At 44.9% G+C, this 19,375-nt stretch overlaps 1 protein-coding gene across 2 annotated transcripts in view; it reads right to left on the bottom strand.

Moving 5' to 3' along the window:
* Positions 1 to 4,415: 4,415 nt before the first annotated feature.
* LOC146185932 (uncharacterized) overlaps positions 4,416 to 19,375 on the bottom strand; it is a 42,807-nt gene continuing 27,847 nt past the window's right edge. The window contains exons 3-4 of one of the 2 annotated variants that reach the window (XM_084606859.1): positions 6,011 to 6,153; positions 4,416 to 5,113 (exon numbers count right to left, since the gene is read on the bottom strand). In XM_084606859.1, the coding sequence (XP_084462985.1) occupies positions 4,769 to 5,113; positions 6,011 to 6,153 (488 nt within the window). In that variant the 3' untranslated portion in view covers positions 4,416 to 4,768. The remainder of the gene's footprint in view (positions 5,114 to 6,010; positions 6,154 to 19,375) is intronic. The other variant, XM_084606860.1, reaches the window with a different exon arrangement.

Genomic DNA, 19,375 nt, shown 5'->3' with positions numbered 1-19,375 from the left:
TTTTTTTCCTTGCAGCCCTACAGGAAGGTCAGTCTAATCTTAGAAAGCAGCCGATCTATAGTGCGCACCTCCCTTAGGGGCCATTCAGGGATCGCCACCCAAACAACTCTCAAGCAGTACACCTTTTCAAGTGGCGCAGAGAGCCATGAAACATGTCATGAAACCGTGGAGATTTTATCAGTAAGGAAATGATACGTATACAGAAATATATCTTAGTTCGCGCAGATGTGACGTTAGATGTCAAAAATTAGAGAGACAGTTCATTATCATAATAATGCAAGCGCACTTTGAGATAACATGTTCGAATTTGCAATAGGGTATATTGGCGATCAAGCATATTTGCTTTTAAAACAGAATAGTTTTTATAAGTAAAAATTTTATGAACCTCTCGAAAATTTAATGCTATAGGTTAACGTGCTCTTACGTGGAAGAACGACTATATATGCCTTCTCTCACCTCACTAGTATTTGAAGGCGTTGCGCCGTGTCTCGTGGCTTAAGTGCGCACAATAACCGAATGATACCACTTTGCGTGAAACGGCTGCCATGGAAACCGCTGCGCCAATGGCATCTGATGCGTAATCGCCTCTTTTCTTCCTTTGAAGTCGAGCACAGTAGGCATAAAGAGAGAGAGAGAGAGTAAACTTTAAATAACGCAATAACGTGGGTGGTTCACCCAAGCCCTGGAACCATTTTCGAATACGGCCCTCCAGGCACGACCGATCAGCTGGCACTGAAGGTAGACAGAAAATACGGTTTTTTTCATTTTTTTTTTTTTGGGGGGGGGGGGGGGGGGGCATTCGCGGGTACCGGTCGGTTCGATATTTTAGCACTCAGCATTATTACTTTATGATTTTATAATGCAAGGACGTCTCAAAAGCCTTCGTTTGCACTCGTCAGAGGTTGCCGCCAGTGGCAATTTTCGTCGATATCGAACGCATCTCTTGGCCGCACAAAGCTGAAGCAGGACACGAAATTGCGGCTGAGAACCTACACAATGACGGGCAGCAAACAGCGAGATTATAGAAAACACTTTGATGTTGATGCATATACTTCAGCCTCAATCTTTTATTTGTTGACTGTACCTGAGGCAATATATGTAGAAGCGTGCTCTGATTTGCAAATTGTGGCAAGACGCACAGAGAAGAGAGACGTTGAGTTTTAAGAAAGGACTGTTGCGGAGCGCAGCTACTGAAGAATGAACGCTATGTTTGATATTATTATCTTACCTTAGAAATATTGACCTCACTTTTTTTCTCTGCGTGTTGCTCCCGCGGCTTTATACGAGCTGTTTTGTTACTAGACCCTTGAAAAGCTGCTTTTACTGGCGACATTTTGTTATCTCTAGCTGCCTTCTAGTCCGTTAATGGGATTTTTTCCCGATAACTATCATCCTAGCAGTAGAATAGCTTATCGGTGATTTCACGCACTAAAAAGACCTGATCAACTCACTGAAGACATTCTACTTTTATCTGACGCTTGACCGTCATTCTATGGCTCAAACTTTGACCATTTACTGGAACGTTCTCCTATGTTCTCACATTCACATATGCTTCTTTCCAGCACGGCGTAAAAAGCAAAATTAAGAGGACGCTTAAGCTTTACCCGCCTTTTCACACTGTGAATGTTCGGCATTGAGAGGCTGGTACAGAGTTTGACAAACACATTTAGTTGGTTCGGTTATTGGGGCTAGGTAGGTATACTATGTCTAGGTATAGGGTAGCTACATGTCAGGCTTCTCGGTGGACACTTACACTTAAAATAAAAGGCATACAATAGGAAGCACATAAGTAGCCGGTTCGAATCCCTATTTTAAAATAACCACTAACTTCACTAGCAGATGAATGCTAAACGAGAAGCGAAACGGTATTACAGCATCCGGAACACTGCACGAAGAACGCTTGCAAAACAATTTTGGTACGAAATCACGTGCTTGTTTTTTTCTGGAACGTTTTACTCAGTTCTATGTTACGGCGACGGCGGCGCTCTTTTCGTCCCGAACAGCAGTATACGCTACCGCTTAAAACGAGATTTCGTCGCTAGGCAAAGTGTACCACGGTCTTTAGATAAGTTTATCGCAGCATTCCCCACAAGTTACAAACAAGGATGTTTCCATCTTTCCCTTCTATTCTCTTTCGAGGAATACGCTAGTACTGTGAAGATTGTTTTGCCATGGTAAGCTGTCGCTAAATAGGTAATCTAACAAATGAACTAGCCAGCGATTGATTTTCGCGTATAAATGGAAGAAATTGAACATCTGAATTAGTGGCTCTGCTCCCGTCGCTCCCCCTATGCTCGATAAAGAGAAGAAAAAAAAACTGGGGGCGTCTTTAAGGTCTAGGCACGCTTTTAAGGTTATGTCGCAACAACGTTAATGACTCTCCCCTGCTGACTTGCCTTGTGGATTCCCGTTTACCTACATCCGCTTTGTGACTCGCCTAAACAGTAATATTTTATTTGGGCCTCTCATATACTCATCAGCCCATAGCCGTAAGACACTCATTTATGTGAAAGAACACCCCAAATAAATATCGCCGCTTTAACCAGGCCATACAAACGTGCCTGCATAGCCTGTAGGTGCCAGTTCGGCCTTATCGTGTTATCCCGTGACGTCACACCACCGGACGACCAGTTAGTGCACAGCCATGCCACTTGCCAACTACCACCTACAACGTCGACGTGAAATTTTCTGCAGAAAGCGGCCTTTAGCGCTATACCGCACTTGAAAGAAAGTTGCCTTGTGCCTATTTCTTGTCGTTGTGCTGTTCCCTATGCCACGACTTGAACAAATCTTTTAATGTGAGGAAAAAGCTTCATTCAGAACACGCAGCTAAAACGTCAAATGACAAGACCGTTATTTCAGCGACAAAATGAAATGGTTCTCACCTAGATGCAAGCATGTTTGGGACCGTTCATAGACCGTTCGTTATTATTATTGTTATTATTTTTTCTTTTACGGACGGAGCTTTAGACGAGGTTGATAAACGTCCAGCCGATGAAGACGGCCACTGTATAGACGCTGGTTTCTTCTTTGGTAGCACATAGCAGGCAGCGTCACAAACTTCACAGTATCTTTAACGCACGTGAAAATGATGCCAGTATCATTTGCCATAAGAGCAATGGAATTTTTCGGCGTTGATTCCGCCATGCATAAATCAATGTTCTGAGTGACGTTTCCACGAATAGCTTTATTTTTTAGACATACGATTCACACGACAGCGGCTGTATAAAAATGATTCGGTATCTAACGTAAAGAGAAGAAAACATGAGAAAAGGCAATGACTCTCATCGAAAAAAAAAAAAAGAACGCTCAAAATAAAAGAGCTCGACTAAATCCAATTCGGTGTAACGCGTCTGGAAAATGATACATGCGTGCGTTTCATGCAAGATGGCAATGTGTGTATGCTAAACACTCGCTGCACGCGCACAGCGTTTGGCGTTGTGTGTACATATGCGTAGACATAAAAATCATATGAGCGTTCGTGTTTGACTTAATATGGAACTGAGCGTATTTGAAAGAGTGTGTTTTTAGGCACGATCCCTTGATGGCTACGTGCAAGAGCAATTATTTTGTTGGTTGAGCCCCTTCCTCAACTAGACGTTCAGTAAGGCTCTCTTCTTAGCGCACAACAGTTACAAAGGATGAAAAAAAAAAAAACGAAAAAAAGAAAACGTCTTATGCGATCTAAAACGTTTTTTTTTTTTTTCACAATCTCCATTTTCCACATTAGATTATTTTTCTTATACATAGAGATTTCCGCTTGTTACCATGAATGTATAGAATAACTTTAGTCATATGTAACGGATTTAGCTAGTTTGTCGCTCCTAGAACTCCCGTACAAAAGTAAACAAAAAGGTGAAAAGCATTCGGCAACAGTGATTAAAACAGGAAGACAATGGTAACAATGCGCCGAGTTATGGCGTGCATTGAAAAATGTTGATACCATTGCCTGGAGACCGTCAACATTGTAAATGTTGAAAATAAAAGTGACTTGACTTGAAGAAGTCCCTCTGGAAAAAGCTGCACAAAATTTACATTTTAATAACGCAGACAAGGCACTTTGCTGAATGACTATTACAAACTTACTATCTTCTAGGTAATAAATAAGCTGAGCTGCAAGGCAATAATATTTGGCAGTGCTCAGTATGTGGAAAGCGTAGCCTTCCTGTAATTGTACTGCATTGACATACTTTACTGACACAGTTACTATCATGTAGCGGGCCATCTTAGTCGGATTAAAGTGATTAGCCACGCTTCTAATTAACAGTTTAACACTTTAAGTAAAGCGAAACAGGGAAATCACACAATTTTATCATCACAGACAGCAAGTATCTACGCAATCGCTTCAGTTGCCAAAATGAATGTGGGCCGACACGTAACAGATTACAGTAATTTCCAATAAATGTTGACGGCAATAATATCTGAACGAGAAAGTAGCAAGGCAGCTGTAAAAATTGGAAAACGTCGCATTCACAGGTACCAGCATGTGGGGGCAGAACAAGGCACGCTATCAACCAGTGTGGCCAATACCAACATAATGGCTTGGAAATAAGATGACGGACACGAAGCAAATCTCTCCCGTCGTAGTTCGTATAAGCTCTCTTCGAAAAATAAAAGCAGTCCGCAAGCACTTGATTAAGGCACTAACCACACTGCTCATACTTCCACGTGCGTCCACAGTAGCGATACAAGGCGCTGTCTTTCCTCACAGTGCGCAATTGCAGAAGCCAGAAGCCACGTCGCACGTAGGCACACCGTTGTAGGCTGCTCAGACGATTTGGCGGCAGCAGAGAAGAAGCGAAACGATCAGCGTGAACACAGCGGATGCGATGGGTGGCGCTGAAGACTTCGGCTCGTCCTTTGGCGGCGCGGACGCCGTCGTCGCGGGCGCGTCTTGTTCCTTCGGTTCGCTGGCCGCTGGTGGCCTCTTTGGTTCCACTTCCGGTTTTAGACTTGGACCGTGACTCGTGGTTTCTTCTTCCGGTTGGGCTTCTGACGGAGAGCTCGGATGCGAAGCTGGCGTGGTCGTGGATACTGGAAGGGGAGGAAGCGCGTCCGACTCCAAAGCAGCTTCTTCAGAACAGCCCAGGTCTCCGAGGGTCAAGCGCGTTACCTGCAGTGGGGTTTCGTGTTTTATTTACATCCTTGTGAAATGTGATGCTGACGCGGGAAAGTGTCTGCAGACACCTGCATAAGACTTCCCAGGCTATCTGTCCTTGCCTAGGTGCGAGAGATTGCCTCTAGTAATGCGTCTTGCTCGGTCGCAGTAGTAGCCAATGTGTACATTCGCTTAGCATCCAGAAGGCGCGGGATTAAATGTAAGTATCGCCAGCTATACACCGTTGACACTATGGGTGCACGTCCTGGTATAATGAACATAATAGGCCTAGTGTTCGGCTCATCTGTATTGAACTGCTTGGGAAATGTGTATTAGATACCACCTCGAGAGGGCGATAATATATCTTGTGTCATGATGCTCTTTACCGAAAACTGTATTTACACCACAAAAATTCATCATCATCGCCAGCAATGCAGCTTCCACTAGGCTATTTGCAACATTTAAAGTTTCTGCGGACAAGCTGTACACGAACCAGACCATAAACACATGCTGCTTTTCAAATTTTTCGAAACTATCTGCGTGTTTCGGGGCTTCCTCCAATAAAACGTAACTGAACCTGTGTTGTGCCAAGCAGCTACAATGACTGCGCTAATTGCTAAAATTTGAAGTAGGCACGCCCAAGCGAACACTCAGTACACTAAGTAAGTCAAACGCTCATAAAAAGGAAGGAAATAAGCATCAGAAAGAGCCCTGGCTTAGCAAGACGCCTCTCGCCGACCAGAGGAAAGGAACAGAAGAGTGTAAAGCATGGCGAAGCTATAGTAAATGAGTTTATGCGGTTGGGTTTAGGGTTTTTATGGCTAACACATGGATGACATGGATGACACCTTGGATGTAGTAGGGTCTCATGGGTGATAAACTACCAAATGAGAAGCCAACATCTCGACTCACTGGGCTCACCTTGCTGCTTCCGCGCTCCGGGTCACTGAAGTCGCACTTGACGTGCCGAAGCTCGCGGCGGAACTTTTCGCTTTCCGTGCGGTTCTCCAGCCGGAGGATCCAGGCCAGGCGGCAGTCACAAATTAGCTTGTTGCCTGCGAAAACAGATGATGCTCAGCACAACACAGCTAGCTGCTGCTACATGCAAAGAGGGGGAAATAGACAATGAGGGAAAAGCCTTAGACGTTATCCAGAACGCAAGCGACGGTTTGTCGCTCTGGAGACACCGCAAACGCAAAGGGGAAAATGGCATAGAAAGGTGAGACAATGAGAGGGCGAGACGAAGGACCGTAGACAAGATCCCGTACATACACGATGAAGAAACGGACACCATACTCTCTCCGCCGCATCGCCAGTTCTTAATCCATGGAATTTTGTTCAGCTGAGTAGCTGAGTGACCACAAACCTACTGATCTTTATCGAACAATCTCATTTGATGTGGCATCATTCCCTTCGTGAAATGATCACGGAACAAGATATTCAGCTGCCCCACGGCTCGATAACTATACATATATGTAGATGCCAGCATTGACGGATGTGAAACGACAAGTGCAATTCGTTGTCCTTGCAAGCCGGCGCTTAATGAGACATCCAGATATCAATTCGCAGGACCTCCTTCTTTCTGCTCTGAGTTGGGTGCCGTCCTTATCGCTTAGAGCCAAAATTGTCATCCGCATCGACACCCTTCAAGTAGCACGTATGCTACGACGTGTCAGTCGCAGATCAGAAATCTGCCAGAATGTACGTCTGACGATTCGCATCCCGCAAACCACTCGAATTAGGTGGGTCTCAAACGACCTACTCAGTTCACAAAGCTCTGCAGATTCTGCAATCTGCCAGGCGACACTACCCTTATCAGTACCACGTCTCCTCAGTATAGATGATGTCACCCTCTTTCTGTCAAGAAAGGAGCATTTCCGGCGCCGCACACGTGCTCTTGTCCCTCCGTGTGCGGTAACCCTCCCCAGCCGTTTTACCCGCGCAGAGGAGGTTGCGCTACGGAGGATCCGGGTCGGGGTTGGCCTCACACCCGCTGTGACTCGAAAGTGGCCTCAATTTCGATATTTATATCCACGTCAAGCGTCTCCTGCCTGTAACTCCCAGAATAGTGAGGCAGATATTCACCACTTGTTGTGGGTTTTCCCGGCACTGAAGCCGACGAGAATTCGGCACCTGACAGCAGTGGGTCTTTCGCCAAACAACCTGTCATCGTACATTGCTTCGACACAGGGGCCTCATCATAATTTCCTCTTCGACTTTATTAGAACTGACAACCTCTTTTCTTTCATTTAATGCACCTCTTTTATTTTATCTTTACATAGTCATTTATGCCCTGAGGCAATAAACAACGTTATTAAAAAAAATGGGAGAAAGTGCCAGTAGAGAATTCATTTCGATACGTTTTACTGTGAGCGAAGACAAGAAAGATAAAAGAAAGGCGTGATAAGAGGTCAAAGACAGCAAACATAGCAGATACATGCTCTATCTTTACTCTGTAGTACCTGCGTCACACTACGGCATATGGTGTAGTATCAGATATGATAACGCAGGCCACTTGCAGCGAAGTAGTGCAGTAGAGCTTTGTTAGAGTCTGCCGTTAACGCTGTATCAGATGTAACGCAGCTTGCTTCGCAGCCCAAAGAGAGGTGTCTTCGGCTGTTCGTGTGCGGCGGAGTTCTTTTCGGGGGTTCTGCTCAAACTGACCTCGCGGTGTACCGAGAACAAATGAAATGTGTTTGATTACGATCTCGTTGGTCTATGTTAGCCGCAGCATTAAATAGCAGTACACTATGATACCTGCTTAGCGCAATAATTAATGGGGTGCTGATATCTGTGCAATAACCTAGAGTTCAGTGCATTTTGACGTTGGATGCGGAAGATGACAGCTTTAAACAAACATTATATTTCTTGCAATAGTGCAATTTTCATAACAGAGAGACTTCCTCAAGTTTCATCTTGACGCTTGTAGACGAAGATGACAATAATGAATATTCCGCGCCCCCTTGCTATCTGCTGAGGGTTCCCGATATATCATGGCCACACGTATGGGCAGCATCATCAGTAGCTACCAGCCCAGAGCTGAGCTTTTCGATTTCGAAACATAACGTAACGTACAATCGCGTTTAGCTTCGAGGGAAGGTCCCCTATATACGTCTGTCGCTGTGAAGCTACTATACTGAACACACAAATCCCCTGCAATCCTGGATGCCATTTTCATTGCCTGATAGTAATGGGGCAGTTATGGGATGCCATTTTTTGAACAGAAGGCGATTCATAGGCTCAGCGCTGATAAAGAAATGAATGCCAATTTTCCTCGCAGTTGCTGCATAATTTAAGAGAAGCGGTAGATATTTGCGCAAGATATGTTGCTTATTCTTTGTTTTCCGATAGCAAGTACAAGCCACTGCCATCGAGGGGATAGCAGTAATGCGATGTCTAGATTAGTTTACCATATAGAGATATCAGATTAAATCGGATGTGACATAGGGTCACCCCTATGGCTATATTTATGAAAATCGCAAATTCTAGAATAAACACATCCTGGCTGCTATGGTGGCAGAAGTATATCCTGAGACCGATTACAGAGGACTCTGCCTTTTTATGAGCATAATTAAAGTGAATGGTGACGACTGACGACTGCACTAGGAGTGTGGTATCACTCGCGGCCCAATGCATTAAAATCGAAGCTTAGAAGTTGAAAACTGAGCCGCATATCACTCAAAGTGTTGTACAGAAAAGTTTATCGAGTGCTAATTTCCAAGAGAGAGAGAGAGAGAGAGAAAGCACTTTATTAGCACCCGGTAGAGAGTATGGGTGATCGGGTGAGACGCAACTCCCCTGTCTATCTCCCCCCTAGACGTCGGCCGGAATCAATTGGCTTCCGGCGGCGGCCTGGGCTTGACCGATGACTTGTTTTTTGGCTTGTTCTTCCTGGCTATGGAGGGAGGATTCCCATGACTCTTTGTTTCCATGTAGGACGTTTAGCGCCGGGCAAGCCCAGTGCATGTGATTTAGGGTCGCTATGTCTTCACAGTTTTTGCATTTGGAAGAGTGCACCCCAAGATGCCATTTCTGTACGATATACGAGTCTGGGAAACGTACCCATCAGCAGTTTTCGCCAGATTACTTCTTCCTTCTTTGTGAGAGCTCTATGGGGGAAGGGAGGGTTCTCCTGGCCATTCTGTAGTGTTCTAGAATTTCTCTGTATGTGGTTAAGCCTCGCTTTTTGGACAGGGCAGTCTGCCCGCGCTGGGACCCGGTGTGTGAGTCCACGGACGACCTCGTTGGCGATCTTGTTCCCTGTGAGTCCACTATGGGCGGGTGCCCATATTATTTGAATTAGGTCGCTGGGTAAGTTCTCCTTGCCTGTTTGCAAAATTTTGCCGGCCTCTTTGGACACCTTACAGAGTAATGATTCTAAAATATACATTGACGTAACCAATTCATCAGCCGGTTGAAATTTCTTAGCGAGTGAAAATAATTCCAGAATAAACCAATAAAGTTGCGCTTTGCGTGCTCGCCTACATCACCGTGGTTATTACTATCACTATTTTGCAGTGCGTTTGGAGCCCCGCTGTGGTCCAGTTCTTGCGTAGTTCATTACTCACCGACGTTAGCCAAACCGTGGCGTAGCCAGCACTAACCTGCGGCTTGAATTGCCTCAGGTTAATGCTACGATTATATATGGGAGTCGTTTCAGCGACGTCCCCCCGCGCCACGCTCCGTCTCGCGCAGCAACATGCAGCGGCGTTCGAGGTGCTCGAGGCTATAATTAAAGCGCTGGCGTCCGTGTTGAGCGAGGAACCGTTACACGACTCGTTGCGGGCCGCGCGTGCCTCCTCCTCCTCGCCGAGAGGTGCTCGCTGCGCGACACATGCAGGAACATGCGAGGTCAGCGAGGCTGGCCTCGCTTGGCTGTGCGGGTATAAGGGCGATGGACAAAGCAGAAAGGGTGACAGCCTTTGGCCATTGTCGTCCCGGTACTATTCTTGCTTTCTCCGCATTGCAGGCCTGTTGTCGGTCGCTTTTGTTGGAGTCCCAAAGGGGACATTGGCAACGAGAGTGCAGGGAGAGTACCAAGTGGTTGATGTTGTTATTTTACAACAGTAAGGCTTAATATCAACCACATCCTCTCAAAAAGCGCATAGCATAGGCACGTGGCTCTGAAGCCTCTTTCACCTTTGACCTTTGCAAGCGCTAACGGGAAAAAAATTTCGCCGCCAGTGGGTTCGAACCCACGCCGAAGCAAACAGGTCAGCTTTGTTGGCGGCTCGGTTTGACCGCTACTACATTATTTTCTGTTCATTGCACGGAAAAACTTACCGGGAAACAGCAAACAACTCATGCCTCAAATCACTGGGCTGCATAATGTAAGCATGCTAAAACCCAGTAATTACCCACCATAACAAATGCTAAAATTCAGGGAGGCACATACAAGCTCTGAGATGTGGTAATCAACTAGCCATTTTTTTTTTAATTTACGGAGCCACCTTGATATAGCTGGTTCCCTCACATGCTTAAGTGCAAGTATTTTACGTTGCGCTTGGGATGTACTCGTTTTTTACGTTCTATGACAAAGTTGCACTAAATACAGGAATGGGTGGTATTCTTCTTCTTGTGTGCACGTTTTGACCTATGGCCTGATGCATGACCATCACGGGGCGCTTAAGGACGTAAGTCTCCAACGCAAATTAGCTTTCCGAGCGCCCGGTTTTCTGCCTTATCGGCAGTGCCCTTGGACAAACCGGCGTCACAGTGCAGCCTACACGTGTCAGATCAGGTTATGACTGTGTTACCGGGATTGCATGGGTGCTGACTCGGGCTTGTTTTGACTGTCACGCAAGTTATCACCGTGCTCGGCGCCTACTCGACACAAAAAGTAGACACGCTCGCGCGAAGGCTTTCCGTTAGACCTACGAAGAACGCCAGCGACGACTTGAGAAAAAGGTTCGCAGAAGTTTATGCAACACATTCAGCAGTGCGACTGCGCGATAGTTGGCGCTTAGCTCGCTAAATAAGGTGCAGTCTTTTATCTATGCGTCATCGAATAGGCGCGGATAAAAAGTGCAAACATTTGGTAACGTGACGGATTTTTGAAGTCATTCTTTCATCAAGATATGCGGCATTTAGACCACACGATATATCTCAATTTTTGCTGCAAGCCCCGTCGGCATTTGAAACGGAAAAAAACAAACGATAATGACGTGTCTGCGTGTACACGTCAGTGGAGCGCTATCTGCAGAGGCTCGTACTCAGAAGCCCTTCATTCCTTACATTCCAACATCTCCTACTGCCTCTGTTTGTGCAACTGTCGTAAAGATCCTTTTAATTTATTGACAGGTTTGGTCAGCTGGTTTAAGTCATTTTCGGACGTATGTTCACTGTTTTTAGAAAGAGCCTTCTTGAGTCCAGCTGCTCCGGGGTCCGTCTTCGTTAACCAAGGCAGCCTAAACACAGCGCTCTTCTCGTAATAACAGATAACCCGCTTACGCGAGGAGTGTGTATTCATTTCTCCATAAACACACGCTTTAAGATCCCATAAGCGGAATGGGAGCTCGTATTCTTAGTTTGGGCACATGATCGTCAGGCTAGTTCGAACAAGATGGTTCGCGAGCCACGTGAACTCCGGTCGGGCTTCGGCGCCTTCATTTCCACCTGCTCACGCCCTTACCGGGACCGTCAGTTCGCGCCTTCTAGTTGCTAGAAATAAATAACGAGCTCCTGCTCGGTTTCCTCGTGCTGGGCTCGTGTCCAGACGAGGCGCGGAGTGCCTCTCGAGGTGGAAAAGCCTCAAGATAAGAAGCAACGATGAGCGAAACGGAATTGAAAAGCTAAAAAAGAAGAAAGAGCACGCGCCGAAAAAGAAAGCAAGAGACGGTGGCGGAGGCTTTTTTCGGCCACGATTATGGAGGACGTTCGTGGTCGAAAATAGCGGACTGAGCTCCGCAGATGAAACGCAGCGACCGGCGAGGTCGACGCACATCGGCCGCGCTTCGATGGTTCCGAAACGGGCACCGGCTGTCACTGACTCGCGGAAGGTGATTTGAAGGAGTGTAGGAAAGCAGAGGAACTAGAGACCAGATTGCCAACCGTCGTTGGATCATTAAAAAACAAGAGAGTTCCAGAAACCCATCTACTTCTGCTTTATTGATCATGCTAAAGCATTTGACTGCGTAGATCACAGCGGATTGTGGCAAGCTCTCCAAGAGATGGGAGTTCCGATTCACCTCATCTGTCTCCTCAGGAACCTGTATGAATGACAAGAGGCCACAGTCAGAACTGGGCATGGTCTTACTGATTGGTTTCCGATTGAGAAAGGAGTGAGACAAGGCTGCATACTGTCGCCCTGCCTATTAACCTATATGCTGAGTGCATCATGAGGAAGGCCGGTCTGGACGAGTCTTCAGCTGGAGTGAAGATTGCTGGAAAACGTATCAACAACCTTAGATATGCGGATGATACCACTTTAATGGCAGAAAGTGAAGTGGAATTCAAGAGACTTCTGATGCGTGTAGAAGAAGAGAGTGAGAAGTTTGGGCTAAAACTGAACATTAAAAAGACAAAGATCATGGCGTCGTGCCCTATCAAGTCCTGGAGCATCAAGGGACAAGAAGTGGAAGCTGTGACAGATTTTCTCTTCTTGGGCTCCCAGATTACCCCGGAAGGAGACTGCAACCATGAAAATTAGGAGACGTCTGCTTCTGGGAAAGAGGGCCATGGCTAGCCTTGACCGCCTAATAAAGAGCAGAGACATTAGACTGCCAACCAAGATCCGTATAATTCGTGCTATAGTCTTTCCAGTTGTGATGTATGGATGCGAGAGTTGGACTGTGAAGAAGGCTGACCGCCGAAGAATTGACGCGTTTGAATTGTGGTGCTGGCGGAGACTCTTGAGCGTTCCTTGGACTGCCAGAAGATCAAATCAGTCGATATTGTCGACCATAAACCGTGACTTCTCATTGGAGGGTCAAATTCTAAAGTTAAAGCTCAGCTACTTTGGTCATCTGATGAAAAGAGAGGAGTCGCTGGAGAAAGATTTGGGAAAGGTTGAGGGTCACCGGAGAAGGGGTAGGCAGCGAACGCGATGGTTAGATGGCATCCTCGAGGCGCTGCAGACGAAGTTATGTGCTGTTAGGAAGATAGTGAGAGACCGGAAAGCGTGGCGTGACATGGTCCATAGAGTCACGAAGAGTCGGACACGACTGAACGACTGAACTGAACTGAACTGAGGAAGGTGCTGGATTAGGGAGCGAGTCATTTCACATCCAGCAACCTTTGCGGTGAAATATATCAACTCTTGCTTCGTGTAAATGTTATCGCAATTCTTCAAAGCTGAATAACACGAAGAGCCTCTTCCTCGCTAATACTCAGAGCATCGCAACACCTTAATTCAAGGGGTTTGGTTCTGGGATATACAGTGTAGCCCGTTGTGCATCACCATAGTTTCGGATCTCCCTAAGGTGAAATTCTAGATCCACTCTCCGTTAGCTAAGAACTTCCACAGGTGGTGCAAGGGCACCTCTGCGCGCCTTTCTTAGCAGCAAGACCCGCGGGTTTCTAGCCAAATCTTCTCTATCAGCGTAAGCTAAGAATTTAATCACATGAACAGGCATCGCCGTATTGGAAGTTTCCGGCCGTAAGAAGGTGAACAAGTTCGTATTTGCACACGTGACTGAATTTTTTTCCAGCCCTCCGTTCCTCTTCCAGCATAGAAGACCGTCCTGTATATATATAAAAAAAGGACCATCCTAGTTCATACAGGCCCTCGTGTTCATTAATCCGTTGGACCCAGTGTTGTATAAATGTCATACTCAATTTTTAAACTAGGCCGTATACGTATGCCGGTTGTTTGATCAAAGCATGTCAGTAATTTTTAATTTTGTTTTTAATGCAAAAGATATAGCTTCTGTGACATGCCAATACCAGTTTTGACGGACGTCAGAAAATGAGTGAATCATGCTGACCAGTAAGCTGATTAAGTAAATTTTAACAGTTAACTTCTTACCTAATAGAGATATGCAGCTGACTGGAATTATGAGGTATGTACCTATCTCGCAGTAATAGTCACATCTGTTTACAGAATTTAAAAAACGCCATTGCCCAGGACGCTTTGTCTAAACAAATTTTGGCCATTACTCACCCAATAAGAAATTCATGCACGCATCGCCCATGAAGCGGCGGTCACCAGTCAATCTCCCTATGTAGCGCACGTGCTGCGTTTATTTATCGCGCTGGCGCCGAAGAAAGCGGTAAGTAGTGGTGAGCAGCGACGCGCGGGTGGTCAGAGAAGGCCACGCGGCATGCTTGTCAGTTAATGACGTAGTTTGATGGATGTCGCTGGGCGCTGGAAGTTGGCACCCGATTTTCGAGTTACGCAAGAAATGACCAAAGTTTGTCCAGCCAATGCGCCGAGGGGAATCGCGTTTCGCAAAGCTAAATCAGACATGGTTTTTACTATAATCGTTGGCTACATATCTGTAAATTGCAACCAGGTTCATATCTGCAGTACCTAAAAAAGGGTATTTGGAAGCTTGTTTCGTATTAAATTCCCACGAGGGGTGGGAAATAAAACTTTAACGACTCCTGACCCCACCTAGCTTACATTTCTTGGCAGTCAGCAACAGAACAGAAACAATAGAGTAGGTATATACACTAAAAGAAAGCGAAAATTAGGCATGCACCTCTGGCAGGTGGCAGGTGGCAGTTGGCAGGGCACTAAACAGTTCGAGGGTTGCGTGCACGTCAAAAACCGCATGGTATAGTGAGCGAAAAATAACGAGCCTACAGCTCTGGCAGGTGGCATGGCCGGGCGCAGGCACATGGCAAAGTTGGCAGACACTGCCAAGTTGGGCTTTTCCTTTCATATGGGAAGATGACGTGAGAAACACTACGAGCCCCTTCGGCCCCACGTAAGACGGGCCACCTTGAAGTCATGCAGGCACGTCCATGCGGCTTGGCTTGGTTAAAGTGAAGCTTATAATCGGGTGTTCCTTCACATATATAACGTGGTACATTACGACTGGATGCTAAGTAAGCGTTATACATATAACAGAGGGACACATTAAGGGATTAGAGACTAAGCGAGCTGCAACGTGTTTGCGTACCTGCACTTTGCAAATGCGCGGGAGCCATTAGCGATGTCGCGTCGTGCCCTTAAAGGCGAAGTTCAACTGTCCTCCAACTTTGAAATTGAAGTGCCACGTGACTGTCTTGAGCCTGCGACATCAGTGCCGTGTATTTATCTTAGAAATGCACTAATTTGTGGTGGATGGATTCTGAATCATAATAGGTGCAGGTTGAGGAACCCACCAAGGCAACCAGGCACCAGGAACGAAGGATAACGGCCTATAAATATATATTTGAGAAAATGAGAAGAAAGATTCTTTAAGTTTTTAGTATAAACGAAATCTGCTAATGTTATTTTCGGGGCGTTGGAGCTCCGTGATCGAGGAACTTCTCAACTCGGTTGCTGGGTAAAGACTACTGGTTTATAGTACTTTTGGAAGATAAGGAAAGAATGAAATGCGAGCACATTTGCTTCTCGTGCCGAGGACGGTCGACTTCCAAGGAACCGTATGGCTGGGGTTTCGTTGGCCCGCGAGTCGTCGTCGTCGTCGCGGGCAGGTTGCTTGCTTTTCCGAAGCGACCAGCTGGACCCCAACCAGCTCTGAAGGCTCCACGAAAAGAAGCAACCGCGAAGAATACTCTGAACAATAAAGTTATTCAATTTAAGAATTCACGCGTGCGAAGGAATCATCGCAGCTAGAGCGGCCGTGCGTCCGTTAGCAGTAGGAGGCGGTGTGGCTGTGCATCGGTTCGCGTACACAACACCTAACTTCTTGTAGCGTTCCTAAAATCGTTCAACTCCGAATGTTCCAACCAATATCATCGGCACATTGCACGGATGACGCTCTTGATGCAAGGTTTTGATGCGTGTGAATGACGTCTTTATCAGATTTAGTGCAAGCACTTTACACTTGGTCGTAGTCTGTGAGATGCAAGTGAATTAAAATAAAGTAATTATTCTTTTCTAAATTGAAACAGAATGAAATATAGGAGGCGGAAGAGCAGAACAATAGACATTTGTAATACGAATACAATTTACATGATCGGACAATCTAAGGTTGTTACTAAGTATACATCCAGAAATATGACTAAATTAAGCATCTAACGAACTAACGTGACTCACATGTTTTCTGATACCCGAACACCGGCATTGCTTTTGCGAGATGAACATTGCGAAATGAACATTCAGAGCAGAGATTTCTTTTTTCTTTTATAAAACCCGCATCAATGAAATAATGCCGAAGGTTGCTTCTCAACAGACCATTTCACCTTCTTTACGTAACTTTACGTAACGCACGTTTCGCTAGCTTTACGTAACTAACTGAACTTGTCGAAAGATGACATAAAGGAGACTACAGACAAAGTTGCCTTGGAATCCATTTATTTACACAGTCACGAATGCATTACCAGTCACAAGGTTCCTTCTCAATTCGACCCACATTAGGGGGCATCTACACTTGCGCGTTTAGCCTATTCCAGCCCATAGGAGTAGATAAACCAGCCCAGGCACGCCGTGTTGCGGCGTCTGGCGCGGCCATTAGCATATGCTAGCTTTACGCCCCATCGACGCTGCGAAATGTGATGCAGATGGGAGCGCAATGAGGTGGATTGAGAGCGACCTTCGCATATATTGAAGCCGTATTCTGTCTCAAAATGCGTTAGCCTTGAAGTAAAAAGCTCCGGCTTGCAGCAGAAAATAAGTCAACAATTCTTTAATTTTAGGAGTCAGGATAATGGTTGATTTTGCGGCATACACTACATAATAATTGAACCATCAAAGTTCGAAGTTAGGAACCATCCTTGATCTTGCGACCCTCTGTTAGTTCGCCTCCATATGTCTCAATGTAACCTGTAGCTTTCATTTATGCGCCTATTTTCATATATAATTAACATTAGTAATTAGTATTCTGTACGGTACGATGTTAACAGGCGTCTTAAAATCGATGGCCAGTGTAAACTTGCGCAACCTACCTAATGTCATCAACGTGAAAGTTATTCTGTGAAAGATATCCCCTGGCCCAGATGTACGTTTCGAAGACATCCCGCTCTACATAAGCCTACCAGACTTGTGAGCCAGCAAAACCATAAACTATTAACAAACAATGCATCGCTCTTGTTTGAGGCAGATTTTACCTGCTATTCTTTTGCGTTGTAACAGTAGGTGCCGTAGTGATTAAAAATCTGATATTAATTAAGCCGGCTAGGGTAGAATTATTTATTTATTTATTTATCCACAGGGCCGTACAGGCATTTCAGATGGGAGTGGGAAGAAAGAAATACAAATAAACGTTGTAAAAAGCGGGTTCATAAATAATGGAACTATATACACAATATTAGCTATGAAATCGACAATAATTTGATTAGCATATACAAAACTGGCAGTGCTTATACAGTACAAGCTAAAACTTCGCGAAAATTATTTGTATCAGTAATATATTCAGTTTCATTTGGGAGATCGTTCCAATATATAGAAGTACTCGGAACAAATGAGCGTAAGAAAGCATCTGTTTTGCATAAGGGTATGGCTGCTTTGTAGGGATGATCAATGCGAAGCGAAATGTAAGAGTGATGAAAGAAATTGTTGACACAAGGTAGAGTGATAATATGAATTGTGAAATGGGTTAGCTGACAAACCTTTCGCCATGAAGAAAATGATGGAAGACTCAAATCAATTTTCATTTTTCTGATAATTGCTCCTCGGTTGTAGTTAGACAGAATGAAACGAGCAGTGTTATTCTGAACGTGCTCAAATGCAGTAATTATGTCGTCATAAACTAGGGTTTTGTTCGCGTTGTTGACAGGCCGCGGGAAATGTGATTTTCTAGGTATTTATATCAATTGACGCTATCAAGTTCACTGTCATTCAGATAGTATTCGGGGGACGGATTAGCAGCACGGATGACACACATGACCTTGCATTTGTTAAAGTCTAGTTTCATCAGCCACTGATTGCCCGAGCTTGCTATAGCCGTGAGGTCTCGTTGTAGGATTTTAATGTCATCACCGTTTTTAATCTTACAAAAATAACGAAGTCATACGCGAATAAACGTATATTAGATTACACATAGGAAGGAAGATCATTTATATAAATTAAGAGCAGCAGTGGCTCGAGGAAAGAACTCTGTGGAACACCTTAGAAAATGATGAGTTGTAGCCATTAGTGCGGACATATTTTGAGGGATTGGTGAGAAAATATTCCATCCATTCGAACAAATTAGTTTCAGTATTTAGGAGACGTAATTTATGAAGAATCAAAAGATGGCAAACCTTATCAAATGCTTTCGACAAGCCTAAAAAATGCAATCACCGACTAATGATTTATCTAGTATATAATGTAAGCTATTTGCAAAAGAAGTTAGTTGAGTGTTACATGAATACGCTTTGCGGAAACCATGTTGCGCGGACGAGAAAAACAAATTACTGTCAAGAAAGCTCCCACGTGTGGCGAATATATACTCAAGTAATTTGCAAGATGTACTATAATTGATATGGGGTGGTAATTAGCAGCATAGAGGTTGTTCCCAGAGTTGTAAAGTGAAACGACCTTCCCAATTTTTCATCGTTCAGGAAGTGTGCCAATGTCCAATGACTATTGAAATATTTGGGTTAAAATAACCGAGCTATGGGTACAAGAGGATCTTTTTGTTATTAATTCAATATTCATAAAATCGTATCCTGAACTAGAATGATCCTTTAGAGCACAAATGAGGCGAGAGACATTAGCTGTGTCAAGGGTTACTGGGGGCATCATCAGGTAGTCATTATAACATGTACTAGCAAGACTGGTACAGATTTTGGAAGAAAAATTATTAACAAAAGCATCATTTAGTACTGTAGCACAGATATTGTTATCAACTGACTCGACTCGCTACACGAGTTACGTAAAGCGATACAATTGCTAGCTGTAAGGTTGATTACTCGCCAGAATTTTCTGGGATTTGTTTGCAGCATATCCGGTAGGTTAGATAAAGAGTGGTCTTTAGAATTTTTTTAGGGCCGTTATGTATGTTTTAGAGGCTACTTTTTAAGCAGCGAGTTTGTGAACGGTTTGGGGTGGGATAAAATCAATTTCTCGTGTTGTATAAATTTATTTTGTTATAAGGGGGAACGGGTAGTGTGTAAAAATAATTGCTCAATCCTTTTTCCTTTACAGTGCCTGCAGTAATGCGAGCGCAAAGTAATAACGCCTGCTTTATATGCTGCGATCACTTCCACGTGTCCGCGCGGTGCCATTTCGCTTTTTGCTATGAA

Source organism: Amblyomma maculatum, chromosome 6 (assembly GCF_055883805.1).
Source record: "Amblyomma maculatum isolate TAMU_Amacu chromosome 6, ASM5588380v1, whole genome shotgun sequence".
NCBI classification, from domain to species: domain Eukaryota; kingdom Metazoa; phylum Arthropoda; class Arachnida; order Ixodida; family Ixodidae; genus Amblyomma; species Amblyomma maculatum.
Note: the sequence above shows the minus strand (reverse complement) of the source record. Positions and strands in the feature narration are given on the sequence as shown.